A 17,012-nucleotide genomic window follows, 5' to 3' on the forward strand; every position below is an offset into this window, starting at 1 on the left:
TCAGTTTGGAGCCCAAGAAAAGAAAGTCTCTCACTGTTTCCATTGGTTCCTGATCTATTTGCCATGAAGTGATGGGACTGGATGCCACGATCTTAGTTTTCTGAGTGTTTAGTTTTAAGCCAACTTTTTCACTCTCCTCTTTCACTTTCATCAAGAGGCTCTTTAGTTCTTTGCTTTCTGCCATAAGGGTGGTGTCATCTGCATATCTGAGGTTATTGATATTTCTCCCGGCAATCTTGATTCCAATTTGTGCTTCATCCAGGCCAGCATTTCTCATGATGTACTCTGCATATAAGTTCAATAAGCAGGGTGACAATATATAGCCTTGATGTACTCCTTTCCTGATTTGGAGCCAGTCTGTTGTTCTATGTCCAGTTCTAACTGTTGCTTCCTGACCTGCATACAGATTTCTCAAGAGGCAGGTCAGGTGGTCTGGTATTCCCATCTCTTTCAGAATTTTCCACAGTTTGTTGTGAGCCACACAGTCAAAGGCTTTGGTATAGTCAATAAAGCAGAAATAGATGTTTTTCTGGAACTCTCTTGCTTTTTCGATGATCCAGTGGATGTTGGCAATTTGATCTCTGGTTCCTCTGCCTTTTCTAAAACCAGCTTGAACATCTGGAAGTTCATGGTTCACGTACTGTTGAAGCCTGGCTTGGAGAATTTTGAGCATTACTTTACTAGCGTGTGAGATGAGTGCAATTGTGTGGTAGCTTGAGCATTCTTTGGCATTGCCTTTCTTTGGGATTGGAATGAAATCTGACCTTTTCCAGTCCTGCGGCCAGTGCTGAGTTTTCCATATTTGCTGGCATATTGAGTGCAGCACTTTCACAGCATCATCTTTTAGGATTTGAAGTAGCTCAACTGGAGTTCCATCACCTCCATTAGCTTTGTTCGTAGTGATGTTTCTTAAGCCCCACTTGACTTCGTACTCCAGGGTGTCTGGCTCTAGGTGAGTGATCATACCATAGTGATTATCGGCTTCCTGAAGATCTTTTTTATAGTTTTTGTGTGTATTCTTGCCACCTCTTCTTAATATCTTCTGCTTCTGTTAGGTCCATACCATTTCTGTCCTTTATTATGCCCACCTTTGTATGAAATGTTCCCTTGGTATCTCTAATTTTCTTGAAGAGATCTATAGTCTTTCCCATTCTATTGTTTTCCTCTATTGCTTTGCACTGATCACTGAGGAAAGCTTTCTTATCTCTCCTTGCTATTCTTTGGAACTCTGATTCAAATGGGAATATCTTTTCTTTTCTCCTTGGGCTTTCACTTCTCTTCTTTTCACAGCTGTTTGTAAGGTCTCCTCAGACAACCATTTTGCCTTTTGCATTTCTTTTTCTTGGGGATGGTCTTGATCCCTGCCCCCTGTGCAGTGTCTCAAACCTCCATCCATAGTTCCTCAGGCACTCTGTCTAGCAGATGTAATCCCTTGAATCTATTTCTTACTTCCACTATATAATCGTAAGGGATTTGATTTAGGTCATACCTGAATGGTCTGGTGGTTTTTCCCTACTTCCTTCAATTTAAGTCTGAATTTGGCAATAAGGAATTCATGATCTGAGCCACAGTCAGCTCCCGGTCTTGTTTTTGCTGACTGTATAGAGCTTCTCCATCTTTGGCTGCAAAGAATATAATCAATCTGATTGACCATCTGGTGATGTCCATGTGTAGAGTCTTCTCTTACGTTGTTGGAAGAGGGTGTTTGCTATGACCAGTGCGTTCTCTTGGCAACAGTCTGTTAGCCTTTGCCCTGCTTCATTCTGTATTCCAAGGCCATATTTGCTTGTTACTCCAGGTATTTCTTGACTTCCTACTTTTGCATTCCAGCCCCGTATAATGAAAAGAACATCTTTTTTGAGTGTTAGTTCTAGAAGGTCTTGTAGGTTTTCAATGAACCGTTCAACTTCAGGTTCTTCAGCATTGCTGGTTGGGGCATACACTTGGATTACTATGATATTGAATGGTTTGCCTTGGCAACAGAGGTCATTCTGTTGTTTTTGAGAGTGCATCCAAGTACTGCATTTCGGACTCTTGTTGACTGTGATGGCTACTCCATTTCTTCGAAGGGATTCTTGCCCACAGTGGTAGATATATAATGGTCATCTGAGTTAATTTCATCCATTCTAGTCCATTTTATTTCACTGATTCCTAAAATGTTGATGTTCACTCTTGCCATCTCCTGTTTGACCACTTCCAGTTTGCCTTCATTCATGGACCTAACATTCCAGGTTTCTGTGAAATATTGTTCTTTACAGCATCAGAGTTTACTTCTGTCACCAGTCACATCCACAACTTGGTGTTGTTTTTGCTTTGGCTCCGTCTCTTCATTCTTTCTAGAGTTATTTCTCCACTGATCTCCGGTAACATGTTGGGCATCTACCAACCTGGGGAGTTCATCTTTCAGTGTCCTATCTTTTTGCCTTTTCATACTGTTCATGGGGTTCTCAAGGCAAGAATACTGAAGTGGTTTGCCATTCCCTTCTCCAGTGGACCACGTTTTGTCAGAACTCTCCACCATGACCTGTCCATCTTGGGTGGTCCTACACGGCATGGATCATAGTTTCATTGAGTTAGGCAAGGCTGTGGTCCATGTGATCAGATTGGTTAGTTTTCTGTGATTGTGGTTTTCCTTCTGTCTGTCCTCTGATGGAGAAAGATAAGAGGCTTATGGAAGCTTCCTGATGGGATAGACTGACTGAGGGGGAAACTGGGTCTCATTCTGATGAGAGGGTCATGCTCAGTAAATCTTTAAGCCAATTTTCTGATAATGGGTGGGGCTGTGTTCCCTTACCTGGGACCAAACTATGGTGGAGGTAATGAAGATAATGGTGACCTCCTTAAGAAGGTCCCACACATGCATTGCTACACTCAGTGCCCCCAACCCTGCAACAGGCCACCGCTGACCCACGTCTCCGCTGGAGACTCCTGGACACTCACGGGCAAGTCTGGGTCAGTCTCTTGTGGTGTCTCTGCCCCTTTCTCCTGGTACGCACAAGGTTCTTTTTGTGCCCTCCAAGAATCTATTTCCCCAGTCCTGTGTGAGTTCTGGGAGCTCTATGGTGGGGTTAATGGCGACCTCCTCCACGAGGGCTTATGGCGTACCCAAATCTGCTACACCCAGCCCAAGTCTGCTGCACCCAGAGCCCCTGTCCCTGTGGCAGTCCACTGCTAACCCGTACCTCCACAGGAGACACTCAAACACAGTTCTGTCTCAGTCTCTGTGGGGTCTCTGGGTCCTGGTGCACACATGGTTTGTTTGAGCCCTCTGAGCACCTCTGGCGGGTATAGGGTTTGATTCTAAACGCAATTTTGCTCCTCCTACCATCTTGCTGGGGCTTCTCCTTTGCCCGTGGATGTGGGGTATCTCCCCAAAGTTGCTCCAGTGCCGCACAGCCGCATGAGAGATGGGACTGGAACAATTTGTCAGAAATAAATCCGCACCCAAAATAGATGTCTCTTGGGCATGCTATGTTGCTTCAGTCATGTCTCACTCTTTGTGACCCCATGAACTGTAGCCTGCCAGGCTCCTCTGTCCATGAGATTTTCCAGGCAAGAATACTGGAGTGGGTTGCTATTTCCTCCTCCAGGGGCTCTGCCCGACCCAGCAATACTTACGTCTCCTGCATTGGGAGGCAGTTCCTTTGCCACGAGTGCCATCTGGGAAGCCCAGGTGTCTCTCAGTTTCACCAAATAATAATTTTATTTGTATGAGAATTTCTCTCATGGTATTATTTTGGATGTGCTGACGTGAATAGATTTTCAGTAAAAATAAGCAGTTATTAAGAATTGCCCTGAAAATGTGCGTGTGTTTGTTGTTGTTCAGTCACTAAGTCGTGTCCAACTCTTTGAGACCCCATGCACTCCAAGCTTCTCTGTTCTTCACTCTCTCCCGGAGTTTGCTCAAATTCATGTCCATTGAGTCAGTGATGCTGTCTTTAGTAAAAGACTGTTTCCCATCATATAAATGGAGGAGGAGGTGACTGGAGGAGGTGACTTTCAAGGTGGAGTTTGAATTGTTCATACTGTATCTAGACTTTTATATTAAGGAATTAGTTTGATTCTCAGGATATCTGAATTCTTGTCTCATCATCTCTGTACTCTGTTAAAAACCTTTCATTGGATCCTTGTTGCCAACACATTATAATATAAAATCCTTAGAACAACATAAATAAGGCTTTCATAATTTGGGCTGAAACAACTTTTAAAAATCTTTTGCTACTCATTCATTTTTCGTCCTAAGATTCTAGCCAAATCAAATTACATGTATCCAGACAAGCTCAGGTGAGGCTAGTGGTAAAGAAATTGCCTGCCAGTGCAGAAGACGTAAGAGACTTGGTTTCAATCACTGGGTCAGGAAGATCCCCTGGAGGAGGAACTGGCAACCTACTCCAGTATTCTTGACTGGAAAATCCCATGGACAGAGGACCCTGGCATGCCACAGTCCATAGGGTCACAAGAGTTGGAAATGATTGAAGTGACATAGCATGCAGACAAGCTATATCCATTCATATTTCTATGCTTTTCCACATGCTGTTCTTCTACTTGTAAGGTCTTTCTTCCCTTCTTTCTTATCCTTCTTCAGAGGCTTGTCCAAACACAGAATTCCTTCTTCTTGACTTAAATATTATCTTCTCTGTAAAACTTTTCTGATTTTTCCTTTTCTCAATCCTGCTTTGAAAATTCTACTAGATCATCACTTAATATACTAGACTGAGTTTTTAAGAATTTTCTTAAAGTCTGGTAGTGTGCCTGTGATCAAAACATATTCAGGTAATACATTTCTATGAATAAAAGATTGATTCCCTGATGGCTCAGATGGTAAAGAATCTGCCTGCAGTGCAGGAGACCTGGGTTACATCCCTGGGTCAGGAAGATCCCCTGGAGAAGGGAATGGTAACCCACTTGGAGAATTCCAAAGAAGCCTGGCAGGCTACAGTCCATGGAGTCGCAAAGAGTCGGAATTCAGTAAGTGACTAACACTTTCACTTTTTTCACTTTAGTATGTAAATAAGCCTCATTGAGTTTCCAAGTATAAACTGGTAGATATATTGTGAACGTCTACCTATGGTTTTCCTTCTAAGACATTAATGGTGGAATCTGTCATTACTGCAGTCCAGCATCCATTCCCAGGTTCCACTGGAAGTCATTTTAGTAATGACTTCCGATCACGTGTAGTAGTACTGACTCCCAGATTCTCTTGCTATACTTCCATGAATTCTTATGGGCATCCAGTGAGGCTGACACCATTTAATTCTTCCATTAGTAAGCATGTGGTTTAGATCTGACTAATGAGAGTACCACATTCTTCTGGCCTTGGTGATTGACTCAAGGATGACCAACATTAAGACACTGCTAATCCTTCTGGCAAATAGAAGGGAAAAAGTGGAAGCAGTGACAGATTTTATTTTCTTAGACTCCAGAATCACTGTGGATGGTCTCAATAACTGTCATAAGAAAATGCTATGGTTTGTTTGGACCTCAGGTGTGCTAATTCTGAGATAATGAGTTTTGCACCTGTGTCTCAGATTCCCCAGGTGCCTGAAACTCATTACCCACAGTCATGACTTTCTGGTTAATACACTGTTTATTATCTGTCTTCCCTGATTCACTTTCCCACTTTCCAATTAGTGTTTTCTGTACCTCTCCAAGCAAGCTACTTGCATTTAAAATTTTGTCCAAGGGTTTTCTTCTGGGGGAACCCAAACTTAAACTCAGACTCTGTATGTATGTGCATGCATGTGTATTTGTGTGCTTTTGTGAGATATGTGTACTGTATTCTTGGATTTGTATAATAGGACCATTTTATAATGTTGGGACAGTTTGGGAGTTTTATCCTCTTTTCCTTTAGTAGATTATCTGATTACTGTGTCTATGTTTATCTCTTTTTGTTGGTTGTTAGGAAACTCAGGGACAAATTTGTTGCTAACTTCTAGTAATATTAAGATTACCCCATAGCCTGCATTCTGTATATTAATTTCACTTTTGGATTCAACTTTTCCCAATAGTATCTTCCTTTTGTTCTATTTCTTCTTTACTTTTAATGTGTTATCATGTATATTTTCTCCTTTCTTAAAAGACAAGATTTTTAAACTAATTTATTATTCCTAACACTATGTAGATCATGGTGTTTTAAAATAGAAATTGATTAAGAGAACTAAATAAAAGTGAAAATACAAGAATACATATCTGATCTATTCAGGTGGAAACAATAATTATCATGTGTCATTTCAGCCAAGCATTAAGGGAAAATTCAGATTTCAAGAATACCCAAGACTTTTGAAACAATAGAAAAATACAAACGTAGAACTAGAAAGTAGATGAGAAGACAAAATAATTATAAAATTCTGCAAGGTCACATGCACCAAAACATCATAAAACTCAGAAAAATAACATAAAGTATGTTTTCAGTAATTACCTGTCACAACTCTATAATTACTTTTCTACACTTTGGCTACATGCTCTTTGAATATTTTAGTGCATTTTAATAACATTTTCTGCAGGAAACAAAATTGAAGGATAACTCATTCCTTCCTCCAAAATAGTTGATCCAACACTTTAAAATTATTAATATAGTTTTTAATTTTTTTGTTTCACAATTTATTGTCATGCAAATTTGTATCAACTGTGAAAGATCCTCTTTTAATTTCCCATCATATATGAATGGCTCAGATGGTAAAGAATCTGCCTGCAATGCAGGAGATGTGGATTCAATTCCTGGGTCTGGAATATCCTCCAGAGAAGAGAATGGCAACCTACTCCAGTATTCTTGCCAGGATAATCCCATGGACGGAGGAGTGTGGTGGGTTACAGTCTTGGGGTTGCAAAGAGTCAGACATGACTGAAGCAATCTAGCATGCATGCAGAATGTGAAGCAAAATGAAAGAGGATTCAAACTTGATTACTGGTGCTGCACACCTTTCAGTTCAGTTCGGTTCAGTCGTCTCCAACTCTTTGTGACCCCACGGACTGCAGCACGCCAGGCTTCCCTGTCCATCACCAACTCCTGGAGCTTGCTTAAAATCATGTCCATCGAGTCGGTGATGCCATCCAACTATCTCATTCTGTGTCATCCCCCTCTTCTCCTGCCTTCAGTTGTTCCTACCAACAGGGTCTTTTCCAAGAAGTCAGTTCTTCTCATCAGGTGGCCGAAGTATTGAGAACTTCAGCATCAATCCTTCCAGTGAATATTCAGGATTGATTTCCTGTAGGATTGACTGGTTTGATCTCTTTGCTGTCCAAGGGACTCATAAGATTCTTCTCCAGCACCACGGTTCAAAAGCATCAGTTCTTCGGCGCTCAGCTTTCTTTATAGTCCAAATCTCACATCCATACATGACTACTGGAAAAGCCATAGCTTTGACTAGATGGACCTTTGTCAGCAAAGTAATGTCTCTGCTTTTTCATATGCTGTCTAGGTTGGTCATAGCTTTTCTTCCAAGGAGCAAGTGTCTTTTAATTTCATGGTTGCAGTCACCATCTGCAGTGATTTTGGAGCCCAAGAAAAGAAAGTCTCTCACTGTTTCCATTGTTTCCCCATCTATTTGCCATGAAGTGATGGGACCGGATGCCATGATATTCATTTTTTGAATGCTGAGTTTTGATGTAGAGAAAGATTGAGGGAGAAACAGATTTTGTTTAATCCTTTTAAAGCAAGTCTGTGAAGTATTTTGTATTTATGGATAATGAGATAGCTTTAACTCTGCCCCCATCATTCAGTGAAAAAGTAGAAAAATATAAATTAGATTTTCCCTGGATTTATTGCCCTCAGAAAAGCACATTTTGAATACTGATCTTCCTTTTCCCCACTTTTTTGACTGGCTAGTTGATCTGGAGAAGGCAATGGCACCCCACTCCAGTACTCTTGCCTGGAAAATCCCATGAACGGAGGAGCCTGGCGGGCTGCAGTCCATGGGGTCACTGAGTCGGACACGACTGAGCGACTCCACTTTCACTTTTCACTTTCATGCCCTGGAGAAGGAAATGGCAACCCACTCCAGTACTCTTGCCTGGAGAATCCCAGGGACGGGGGAGCCTGGTAGGCTGCCGTCTATGGGGTCGCACAGAGTCGGACACGACTGACGCGACTTAGCAGCAGCAGCAGCAGCAGTTGATTTGTAAGGGCACTCGCTATTCAAGCCGGACAAGGTAGAATGGCTGTTCTGTTAGAGCTGCCTTACCTTTAGAATGTCCACTAGAGGGAGCCACTACAATGCTTTCTATTTGTTTCTTCATTGTATTTCTTGGCTTTTGATAACTAAGGTAAAGTTACTATGTTCTGGTTACCCGTAGATTTAATCTTAATAAAGGTTACTTCATTATTTTTGTAAAATTGTATGCATAGAAATAGAGGAAAACAATAGAATGGGAAAGACTATAGATCTCTTCAAGAAAATTAGAGATACCAAGGGAACATTTCATGCAAAGATGGGCTCAATAAAGGACAGAAATGGTAGGGACCTAACAGAAGCAGAAGATATTAAGAAGAGGTGGCAAGAATACACAGAAGAACTGTACAAAAAAGATCTTCGGGACCCAGATAATCACGATGGTGTGATCACTCACCTAGAACCAGACATCCTGGAATGTGAAGTCAAGTGGGCCTAAGGAAGCATCACTACGAACAATGCTAGTGGAGGTGATGGAATTCCAGTTGAGCTATTTCAATCCTGAAAGATGATGCTGTGAAAGAGCTGCACTCAAGATGTCAGCAAATTTGGAAAACTCAGCAGTGGCCACAGGACTGGAAAAGGTCAATTTTCCTTCCAATCCCAAAGAAAGGCAATGCCAAAGAATGTTCAAAGTACTGCACAATTGCACTAATCTCACACGCTAGTAAAGTAATGCTCAAAATTCTCCAAGCCAGGCTTCAGCAATACGTGAACCATGAACTTCCAGATGTTCAAGCTGGTTTTAGAAAAGGCAGAGGAACCAGAGGTCAAATTGCCAACATCTGTTGGATCATCGAAAAAGCAAGAGAGTTCCAGAAAAGCATTTATTTCTGCTTTATTGACTATGCCAAAGCCTTTGACTGTGTGGCTCACAACAAACTGTGGAAAATTCTGAAAGAGATGGGAATACCAGACCACCTGACCTGACTCTTGAGAAACCTGTATGCAGGTCAGGAAGCAACAGTTAGAACTGGACATTGAACAACAGCCTGGTTCCAAATAGGAAAAGGAGTATGTCAAGGCTGTATATTGTCACCCTGCTTGTTTAACTTATATGCAGAGTACATCATGAGAAACGCTGGGCTGGAGGAAGCACAAGCTAGAATCAAGATTGCTGGGAGAAATATCAATAACCTCAGATATGCAGATGACACCACCCTTATGGCAGAAAGTGAAGAAGAACTAAAGGGCCTCTTGATGAAAGTGAAAGAAAAGAGTGAAAAAGTTGGCTTAAAGCTAAACATTTAGAAAACTAAGATCATGGCATCTGGTCCCATCACTTCATGGGAAATAGATGGGGAAACAGTGGAAACAGTGGCTGACTTTATTTTTCTGGGCTCCAAAATCACTGCAGGTGGTATTGCAGCCATGAAATTAAAAGACGCTTACTCCTTAGAAGGAAAGTTATGATGAACCTAGACAGCATATTAAAAAGCAGAGACATTACTTTGCCAACAAAGGTCTGTCTAGTCAAGGCTATGGTTTTTCCAGTGGTCATGTATGGATGTGAGAGTTGGACTATAAAGAAAGCTGAGCGCTGCAGAATTGATGCTTTTGAACTGTGGTGTTGGAGAAGACTCTTGAGAGTCCCTTGGACTGCAGGGAGATTCAGCCAGTCTATCCTAAAGGAGATCAGTCCTGGGTGTTCATTGGAAGGACTGATGTTGAAGCTGAAACTCCAATACTTTGGCTACCTGATGCGATGAGCTGACTCATTTGAAAAGACCCCGATGCTGGGAAAGATTGAGAGCAGGAGGTGAAGGGATGGACAGAGGATGAGATGGTTGGATGGCATCACCGACTCAATGGACATGGGTTTGGGTGGACTTTGGGAGTTGGTGATGGACATGGAGGCCTGGTGTGCTGCAGTTCATGGGGTCGCAAAGAGTTGGACATGACTGAGCGACTGAACTGCACGGGAATGATGCATATTCCACATACAAGATCCTGGAGTCTTGAGCTTAAAACTTTCTGAAGGAGAAAATGTAGGAAATAACGGGGGAGAAAAATAACTCACTGCTTAAATAATTGGAAGCAAAGCACCTAATTTATACTGTGATTGAGGAAGAATCTGAAAATGTTTTAGTAAGTAAGTCATACAGTCTTATATAAAATTTAAGAGAAATCAGCGTTTTTACTTTAAGATGTATAAAATTATATTCACTGTGCTGTCTTTTCTTGTTGTTTTAAGTGACTAGTAAATATTTAGGAACAATTAAAAGAAAAACACCAATACAGTATACTAATGCATATATATGGAATTTGAAAGATGGTAACGATAACCCTATATGCGAGACAGAATAAGAGACACAGATGCATAGAACAGTCTTATGGACTCTGAGGGAGAAGGTGAGGGTGGGACGTTCTGAGAGAACAGCATTGAAACATGTATATTATCATATGTGAAAGAGAACACCATTCCAGGTTCGATGCATGAGACAAATGCTCAGGGCTGGGGCAATGGGATGACCCAGAGGGATGGGATGGGGAGGGAGGTGGGAGGGGGGTTCAGGATGGGGAACACATGTAAACCCATGGCTGATTCATGTCAATATAAGGCAAAAACCACTACAATATTGTAAAGTAATTAGCCTCCAACTAAAATAAATAAATTTATTAAAAAATAATTAAAAATAGAACTACCCTATTAAAAAAAATAAATTTAAAGAGTTTGACTTGAAAACAAAATAAAAAAAAATAAATTAAAAAAAAAAAGAACAATTAAAAGCTACCTTTTACATAGTCCCCAAATCTACTCTTCCTCTAAGGTCATATGTTCCTGAATACATAATTTTTCTACCAAAGGAAGTTTTTAGAGCACATGAGTCATATCATATAAATATCTCCAATTAAATAACACAAAATAAGTACACATGTAACAACAACAACAGCAATAATAGTAGCAACCATCTGGGTTATATAGATTATTATTTAATCATTTCCTTTAGGTCCTGCATGTTGGTGTCTGATGCAGTATAATACAGGCCAGCCCTGGGCTGTCCCTTCCCTTTGCCGTGTGCTGTCATGAAATGCTTCTTGAGGACAGTAGCAGCAAGGTGGTAGCAGTCCATGCAAGGGTATGAGCAATAAAAGCCTCACTCTGAATGGAGCTTCTTAGGTGCTGGTAGATTAAGTGCCCTTCCAGTGAAGCATGTGTTTCTAATTTTGGATCACCTTCCTGCCAGGGATTTAACATATAATATGTTGTGAGTTCTGAAAGGGCCTCAAATTTCATATGTCATCTCTCGCTACCAGGTGGCACTAGTGATAAAGAACCTACCTGCCAATGCAGGAGACTTTAGAGACTCAGGTTCGATCCCTGGGAAGGTCCCCTAGAGGAGGAAATGACAAACCACTCCAGTATTCTTGCCTGGAGAATCACATGGACAGAGGAGCCTGGCAGGCTACAGTCCATAGGGTTGCAAGGAGTTGGACAAGACTGAAGTGATTTAGCACAGATGAAACAGCGTATTGGGGAATCAACCTTTAATTGTCTTTCTGAAAATAAGACGGTCAGGTCTCCACAAACTGAACTTACTACAATGAGAGAAATAGCCCAGGAGGCTTTAAAAGCAGCATGTGACAGTACAATCTGGGGAAGAAAACTTTCTCAACCGAAAATGATGTGCATTTGATATATCTTAATATATTTGTATTCAGAGCACATGAAAGAAATCATTATGCTTTGATGATATAAAGACCTGGATGTGCTAATATTTAGCTCAGTGGTTCTGAATTCTGACTGCACACTGAGATCACTGGGGGAAAATATTAATAAAATCTCAGCTGCTCAGGCCATACTTCATACTAATTAAATAAAAATTGCTGGGATTAAAATCTAGGCATTAGTCATTTAAGTTTTCCCAGGTGATTCGAATGTGTATCCAGTTCTGGGAATCACTGGTGCAGTATAGTGTTTCCCAAACCTTTCTGTTACAGGACTCACCTTGGGATCTTGTTAAAATACCAATCATAACCCTATATGCGAGACAGAAAAAGAGACACAGATGCATAGAACAGTCTTTTGGACTCTGTGGGAAAAGGTGAGGGTGGGACGATCTGAGAGAATAGCATTGAAACATGTATATTATCATATGTGAAACAGAACGCCAGTCCAGGTTCGATGCATGAGACAAATGCTCAGGGCTGGTGCAATGGGATGACCCAGAGGGATGGAACGGGGAGGGCGGTGGGAGGGGGGTTCAGGATGGGGAACACATGTAAACCCATGGCTGATTCATGTCAATGTATGGCAAAAACCACTACAATATTGTAAAGTAATTAGCCTCCAACTAAAATAAATAAATTAATAAAAAAAAACCCCAATTGTGATTCAGTAGGTTTGGAGTGAAGCCTGAAATTCCCAGAAGATGGCGATGTTGCTGTTGACATACCACTGCTTAGCCACAGTATCAGGCAATGTGGGTTTGCTTTCTTCTCCAAGATTTACACAGACCTCCTAAACTGCCAGGACTCCTTCAGCTTATTTGGTGATATTTATTGTTGCTTGATGGTATGAAAGTGTAATATCTATAGATTATAAGATAAAAGTCAAGCATGTATCTGCTGATACTTTTTAAGTTGACCTGTCTTTATACTCAGAAATGTTTCTTAATTAATAGTAGGCTTCCTTGGTGGCTCAGATGGTAAAGAATCTGCCTGCAATGCAGGAGACCCGTGTTCAATCCCTGGGTTGAGAAGATCCCCTGGAGAAGGAAATGGCAACCCATTCCAGTATTCTTGCCTGGAGAATTAATTCCATGGACAGAGGAGCGTGGCAGGCTACATTCCATTCGGTTGCAAAGAGTTGGACACGACTGAGCGACTGTCGCTCACTTCACTCACTCATTGTTGCTCTGTGGTTTGGAAGCTCTTGAATTGTTGACACAAGCTGCATCCCATCTTCTGTGAATCTTTTGCTTGGCTCTAGAACCCACTAAGATTCTCTGCTTAGATTATTTTTTCTTTCAGGAAACCTGGGCCAACAGATACTCAAGATTTTTCAGCAGCAAGGAGTTTTAAACAACAAATTATATATAAATTAGTGGAAACACAGTGAGTTTGCTTTTACATTACCCACCTGATTTTCTGTATCACTAGTATATTAATTGTAGGTAAAATTAGGTCTGTGAATATTTGAGATGCTTTTCCATTATCAGAAATAGAAACATAGAGTAGTTAAGAAACTTACTTAACTAGAGTAGTTAAGAACATCATTTTACCATCACAGTAAATGATGGTGAAATCTGGATTTTAAACCCAGGCAGTAGGTGTATCTAAGCCTTTGCTCCTAACCACCACTTTTTACAGCTTTTCAATAAAACTGTTATAGGAACCAATTAATAGGTGAGAAAATTAGAGCCCTGGAAAGTAAATGACTTACTCAATTATAAAGAAATGGTCTGTTTCCTTTCAATGATAAAGTCCAAGTTGGTCTCTATGTGGCTCTTGTCAAAGAATAGAAAAATGACACATGGATTCAGTTTGCCATCCATTTTCTTCTCCATGTATGTTATGGGCTATCCACACTGCAGCATGGATTAATGCTATCATAAAATTAACCAAATAATTATGGAGGGCAGAGATTGCCCCACCCCCCCACCCCATCCTTTATGATGAAAATCTGAACATAGCTGAGCAGGAGGCTAAGTACCCAAGAGGAAAGGGGATGGGCTCAGAAGATCCCTGAGGAAGACAGATGGGCAACGCTGTACCCCCAACAGGGCGAGTGATTTCAAGGGGAAACTGCAAGCTGCCTTTTTCCTAGCTTACTTTTAAGATCAAGAAGTGGAAGTTTACTTTGAAGATATCTATCATTGCCCACATTTGAGAAAATGGTTGTTCAGAAAGAAACAAGTAGACCCCATGTCTAAATAGACAGTAAAAGTGGAATTTTCTATTACTTAAAAAAAAAAAAAAAACTGTTCTAAGAAAGTGCCTACAAGAGAATACATAAATCTTGGCTCAAACTATCACTGTGTGAGTGGGTAGAAAAGGGATAAAGGGATTCTCAGCTTTATTATTATTGTTTCCTAATGGATTCCATAAAGCTGGTAATTCTAGCTTCAGTAATAATGAACCCAAACTAGAGTGGATGAACTTGTAGACTTCTCCTGGCCTCTCCCCTTCTTCCAATTTCAGACCAATTTCTTTGACTGTTGTGTGCCTGGAGCAATAAAGGAAGAAAACATTTAAAGCAAGCTCTTTTCTGTACCATGCTCTGGAAAACAGCAAGGTAGGAGAAGACAGGAATATTGCTTTGTCAACTGGATCTAGTAAATTAGTCATCATGGTGGAGGTTGAATCACTAAGTCGAGTCTGACTCTTGCGAACCCATGGGCTATAGCCTGCTAGGCTCCTTTGTCCATGGGATTCTCCAGGCAAGAATACTGGAGTGGGTTGCCATTTCCTTCTCCAGGGGATCTTCCCAGCCCAGGAATCAAACCCAGGTCTCCTGCATTGCAGGCGGATTCTTGACTGACTGAGCTATGAGGGAAGCCCTTAGTCATCATGGGTGTTTCTAAATTGAAGAAATTAATTGGTACCATGGATATAATATGCAATATCTATTTGCATGCAAATGACCTCCTGGGAAGTTTCAGTAGAGGAGTTAAGCCCAATACCCAACCATCAAGTGTGTTATAACTTGGTGCCATTTTTGGTTTTCTGGTGGAGTTCCATCTAGTCAAAGTTTAATATTAAGAAGTTCTAGGTAATCGATTCTAACTTGGGGCATTACTTTAACTTCCCTAGTGGATCAGATGGTAAAGAATCTGCAGTGTAGGAGACCTGGGTTTGATTCCTGGGTTGGGAAGATCTCCTGGAGAAGGGAATGACAACCCACTCTGGTAGTCTTGCCAGGAAAATTCCATGGACAGAGGAACCCGGTGGGCTACAGTCCAGGGGATCACAAAGAGTCAGACACGACTGAGCAACACACACACACTGGGGCATATTTCATGGCCGTATAAGACACCAACTTAAAGTGTACTCAGCGGGATTTAGTATTTACAGAGATGTGCAACCATCAAAACAATCAATTTTAGGAGATTTTCTGCCCCTAAAATTACCTCATACCCATAATTCCCAGTCCCCCTCCCAGTCTCTGTTGGACCCCAACTCTAGAAAACTTCTAATCTATTTTCAGCTTCTATATATTTTTCTACTCTAGACATTTCATGTAAAGGGAATTCTATAGCATGTAGTATTTTGTGACTGGCTTTTTCACGTAACAAAAGTTTCAAGATTTATCCATTTTGTTTCATGTATCAGTACTTCAATTGTTTTCATTGCCAAATAATATTCCATTATGTATAAATATACCACATTTTATCTAATCTTCGTTATTTCTTTTCTTCTGCTTGTCTTAGTTTGCTGTATATCCTTACAGAAATTCCTGGAGATTTTAAGTGAATGATGATAGATACATACATCATCATTTAAGGGTGTTTTGCTGGGAAAAAAGGAGAGGGTCTGTGGAATGCCTCACACTAACATTTAGATTTTCATATGTGTCTTGGCTTCTGAAACATAACATATATCAAATTTAACTCCTATCCCTCACCTTGTATCTTGTTCTTTTCCCCTTCCCTATAGCTGTTAGTCCATTTACCCAAGTGATTAGAGCAAAACTCTTTCAATCATCCTCAGCATCTCTCTTCTCTCATATTGCATATCTGTTCCATCAGAAAACACTGTCAGTATGTAAAACTGAGATGAATTCAGGGAGCTACAAACAGCCTTGGATAACTGTAACATAATACATAAAGTAGGCAGCTGTTAATGAGATTTCTAGGAGCCAGATCATCAATAAATTAAATTGCAGTGGTGTTTGGGAAGTGAGAGTGAGTACATGTGGCTTTTGAGCCAAGATCCATTGTCTCTTTGCCCCTCTCTCTCAGAACAAAATGGCCCAGCATGATGGAAGCTTTTCTCTAGGCTGGTTCAGCCAAGAGCACAGGGCGACCTCTCCAAAGGGCTCCCAGCCTAGAACTGCTGTATCTCCCCAGAGGGAGAGGAGCCAACACTCTTCCTCCTCCTAAGCTTTGTGTTGGAAAAAACTATCCTAGGCAAGAGAAGCTGAGGTATTTAGAATTCCATCCAGCCCCCATTCAAAGATCAGAGGCTCTATACCAGATGTGGCAGGCCAAAAAGTCTGGGTTCTAATCCTATAAACAACAGGGTTGTGAAATGGTCAGATATAAATGTAAATTATAGCATCACGAGTACTTGCTGCATGCAGCAGGGATTGAAAAGATTTTATATTGGGTGTAAGGGTGACAGGTGACTATTTTAATAACCCAGAAAATGTAGTGAAGAACTGAGCTAGCACAGTGGAAACTAAGCTATGTGTGAAAAGAAATAGTTAAATTAATACATCTACAAGTAGTGCAAGATGAGAGGTCAGTGATATATTCTTTTTTTTTTTGATGTGTATGAAAAAAAGTCAGCTTCAATAATGCATATTCTAAATATATGCTTTCTTAAGCCATCTAAACTGGTTCATAGATTCTCTGATATTAGGGCCAAATCTCTGCACTCAGGACAATGCCTGGATGCAGGGGTGAGTAACAGATATTTGAAGATGTGATTACCAGTTAACCTATCAAAGATGTGTATTATATGTACTTCAAATAAAGGTTACAGTGTAGTGTACAAGTACATTACCGCTACACTGTAACCTTGATTTGAGGTGCTTTCAAAAAAAGGTCTTATATTTTTGAGAGACAGAATAATGAACTGCCAATAGAAGTGGTTCAACATGAGAAAATGTTAAAATCCTAGTTCCTCCACTGTACCCATGTGTTTTTAGATATGTTACATAACTTCCCTGAGCCTTAG

At 40.8% G+C, this 17,012-nt stretch overlaps 1 protein-coding gene across 1 annotated transcript in view; it reads left to right on the top strand.

Moving 5' to 3' along the window:
* ANO3 (anoctamin 3) overlaps positions 1 to 17,012 on the top strand; it is a 486,839-nt gene that overhangs the window by 142,149 nt on the left and 327,678 nt on the right. Inside the window, exon 2 of the mRNA XM_081543183.1 lies at positions 8,742 to 8,752. Coding sequence (XP_081399309.1) covers positions 8,742 to 8,752 — 11 coding nt within the window. The remainder of the gene's footprint in view (positions 1 to 8,741; positions 8,753 to 17,012) is intronic.

Source organism: Giraffa tippelskirchi, chromosome 11 (genome assembly GCF_054371585.1).
Source record: "Giraffa tippelskirchi isolate mGirTip1 chromosome 11, T2T-mGirTip1v1.2.pri, whole genome shotgun sequence".
In the NCBI taxonomy this organism is placed as follows: Eukaryota; Metazoa; Chordata; class Mammalia; order Artiodactyla; family Giraffidae; genus Giraffa; species Giraffa tippelskirchi.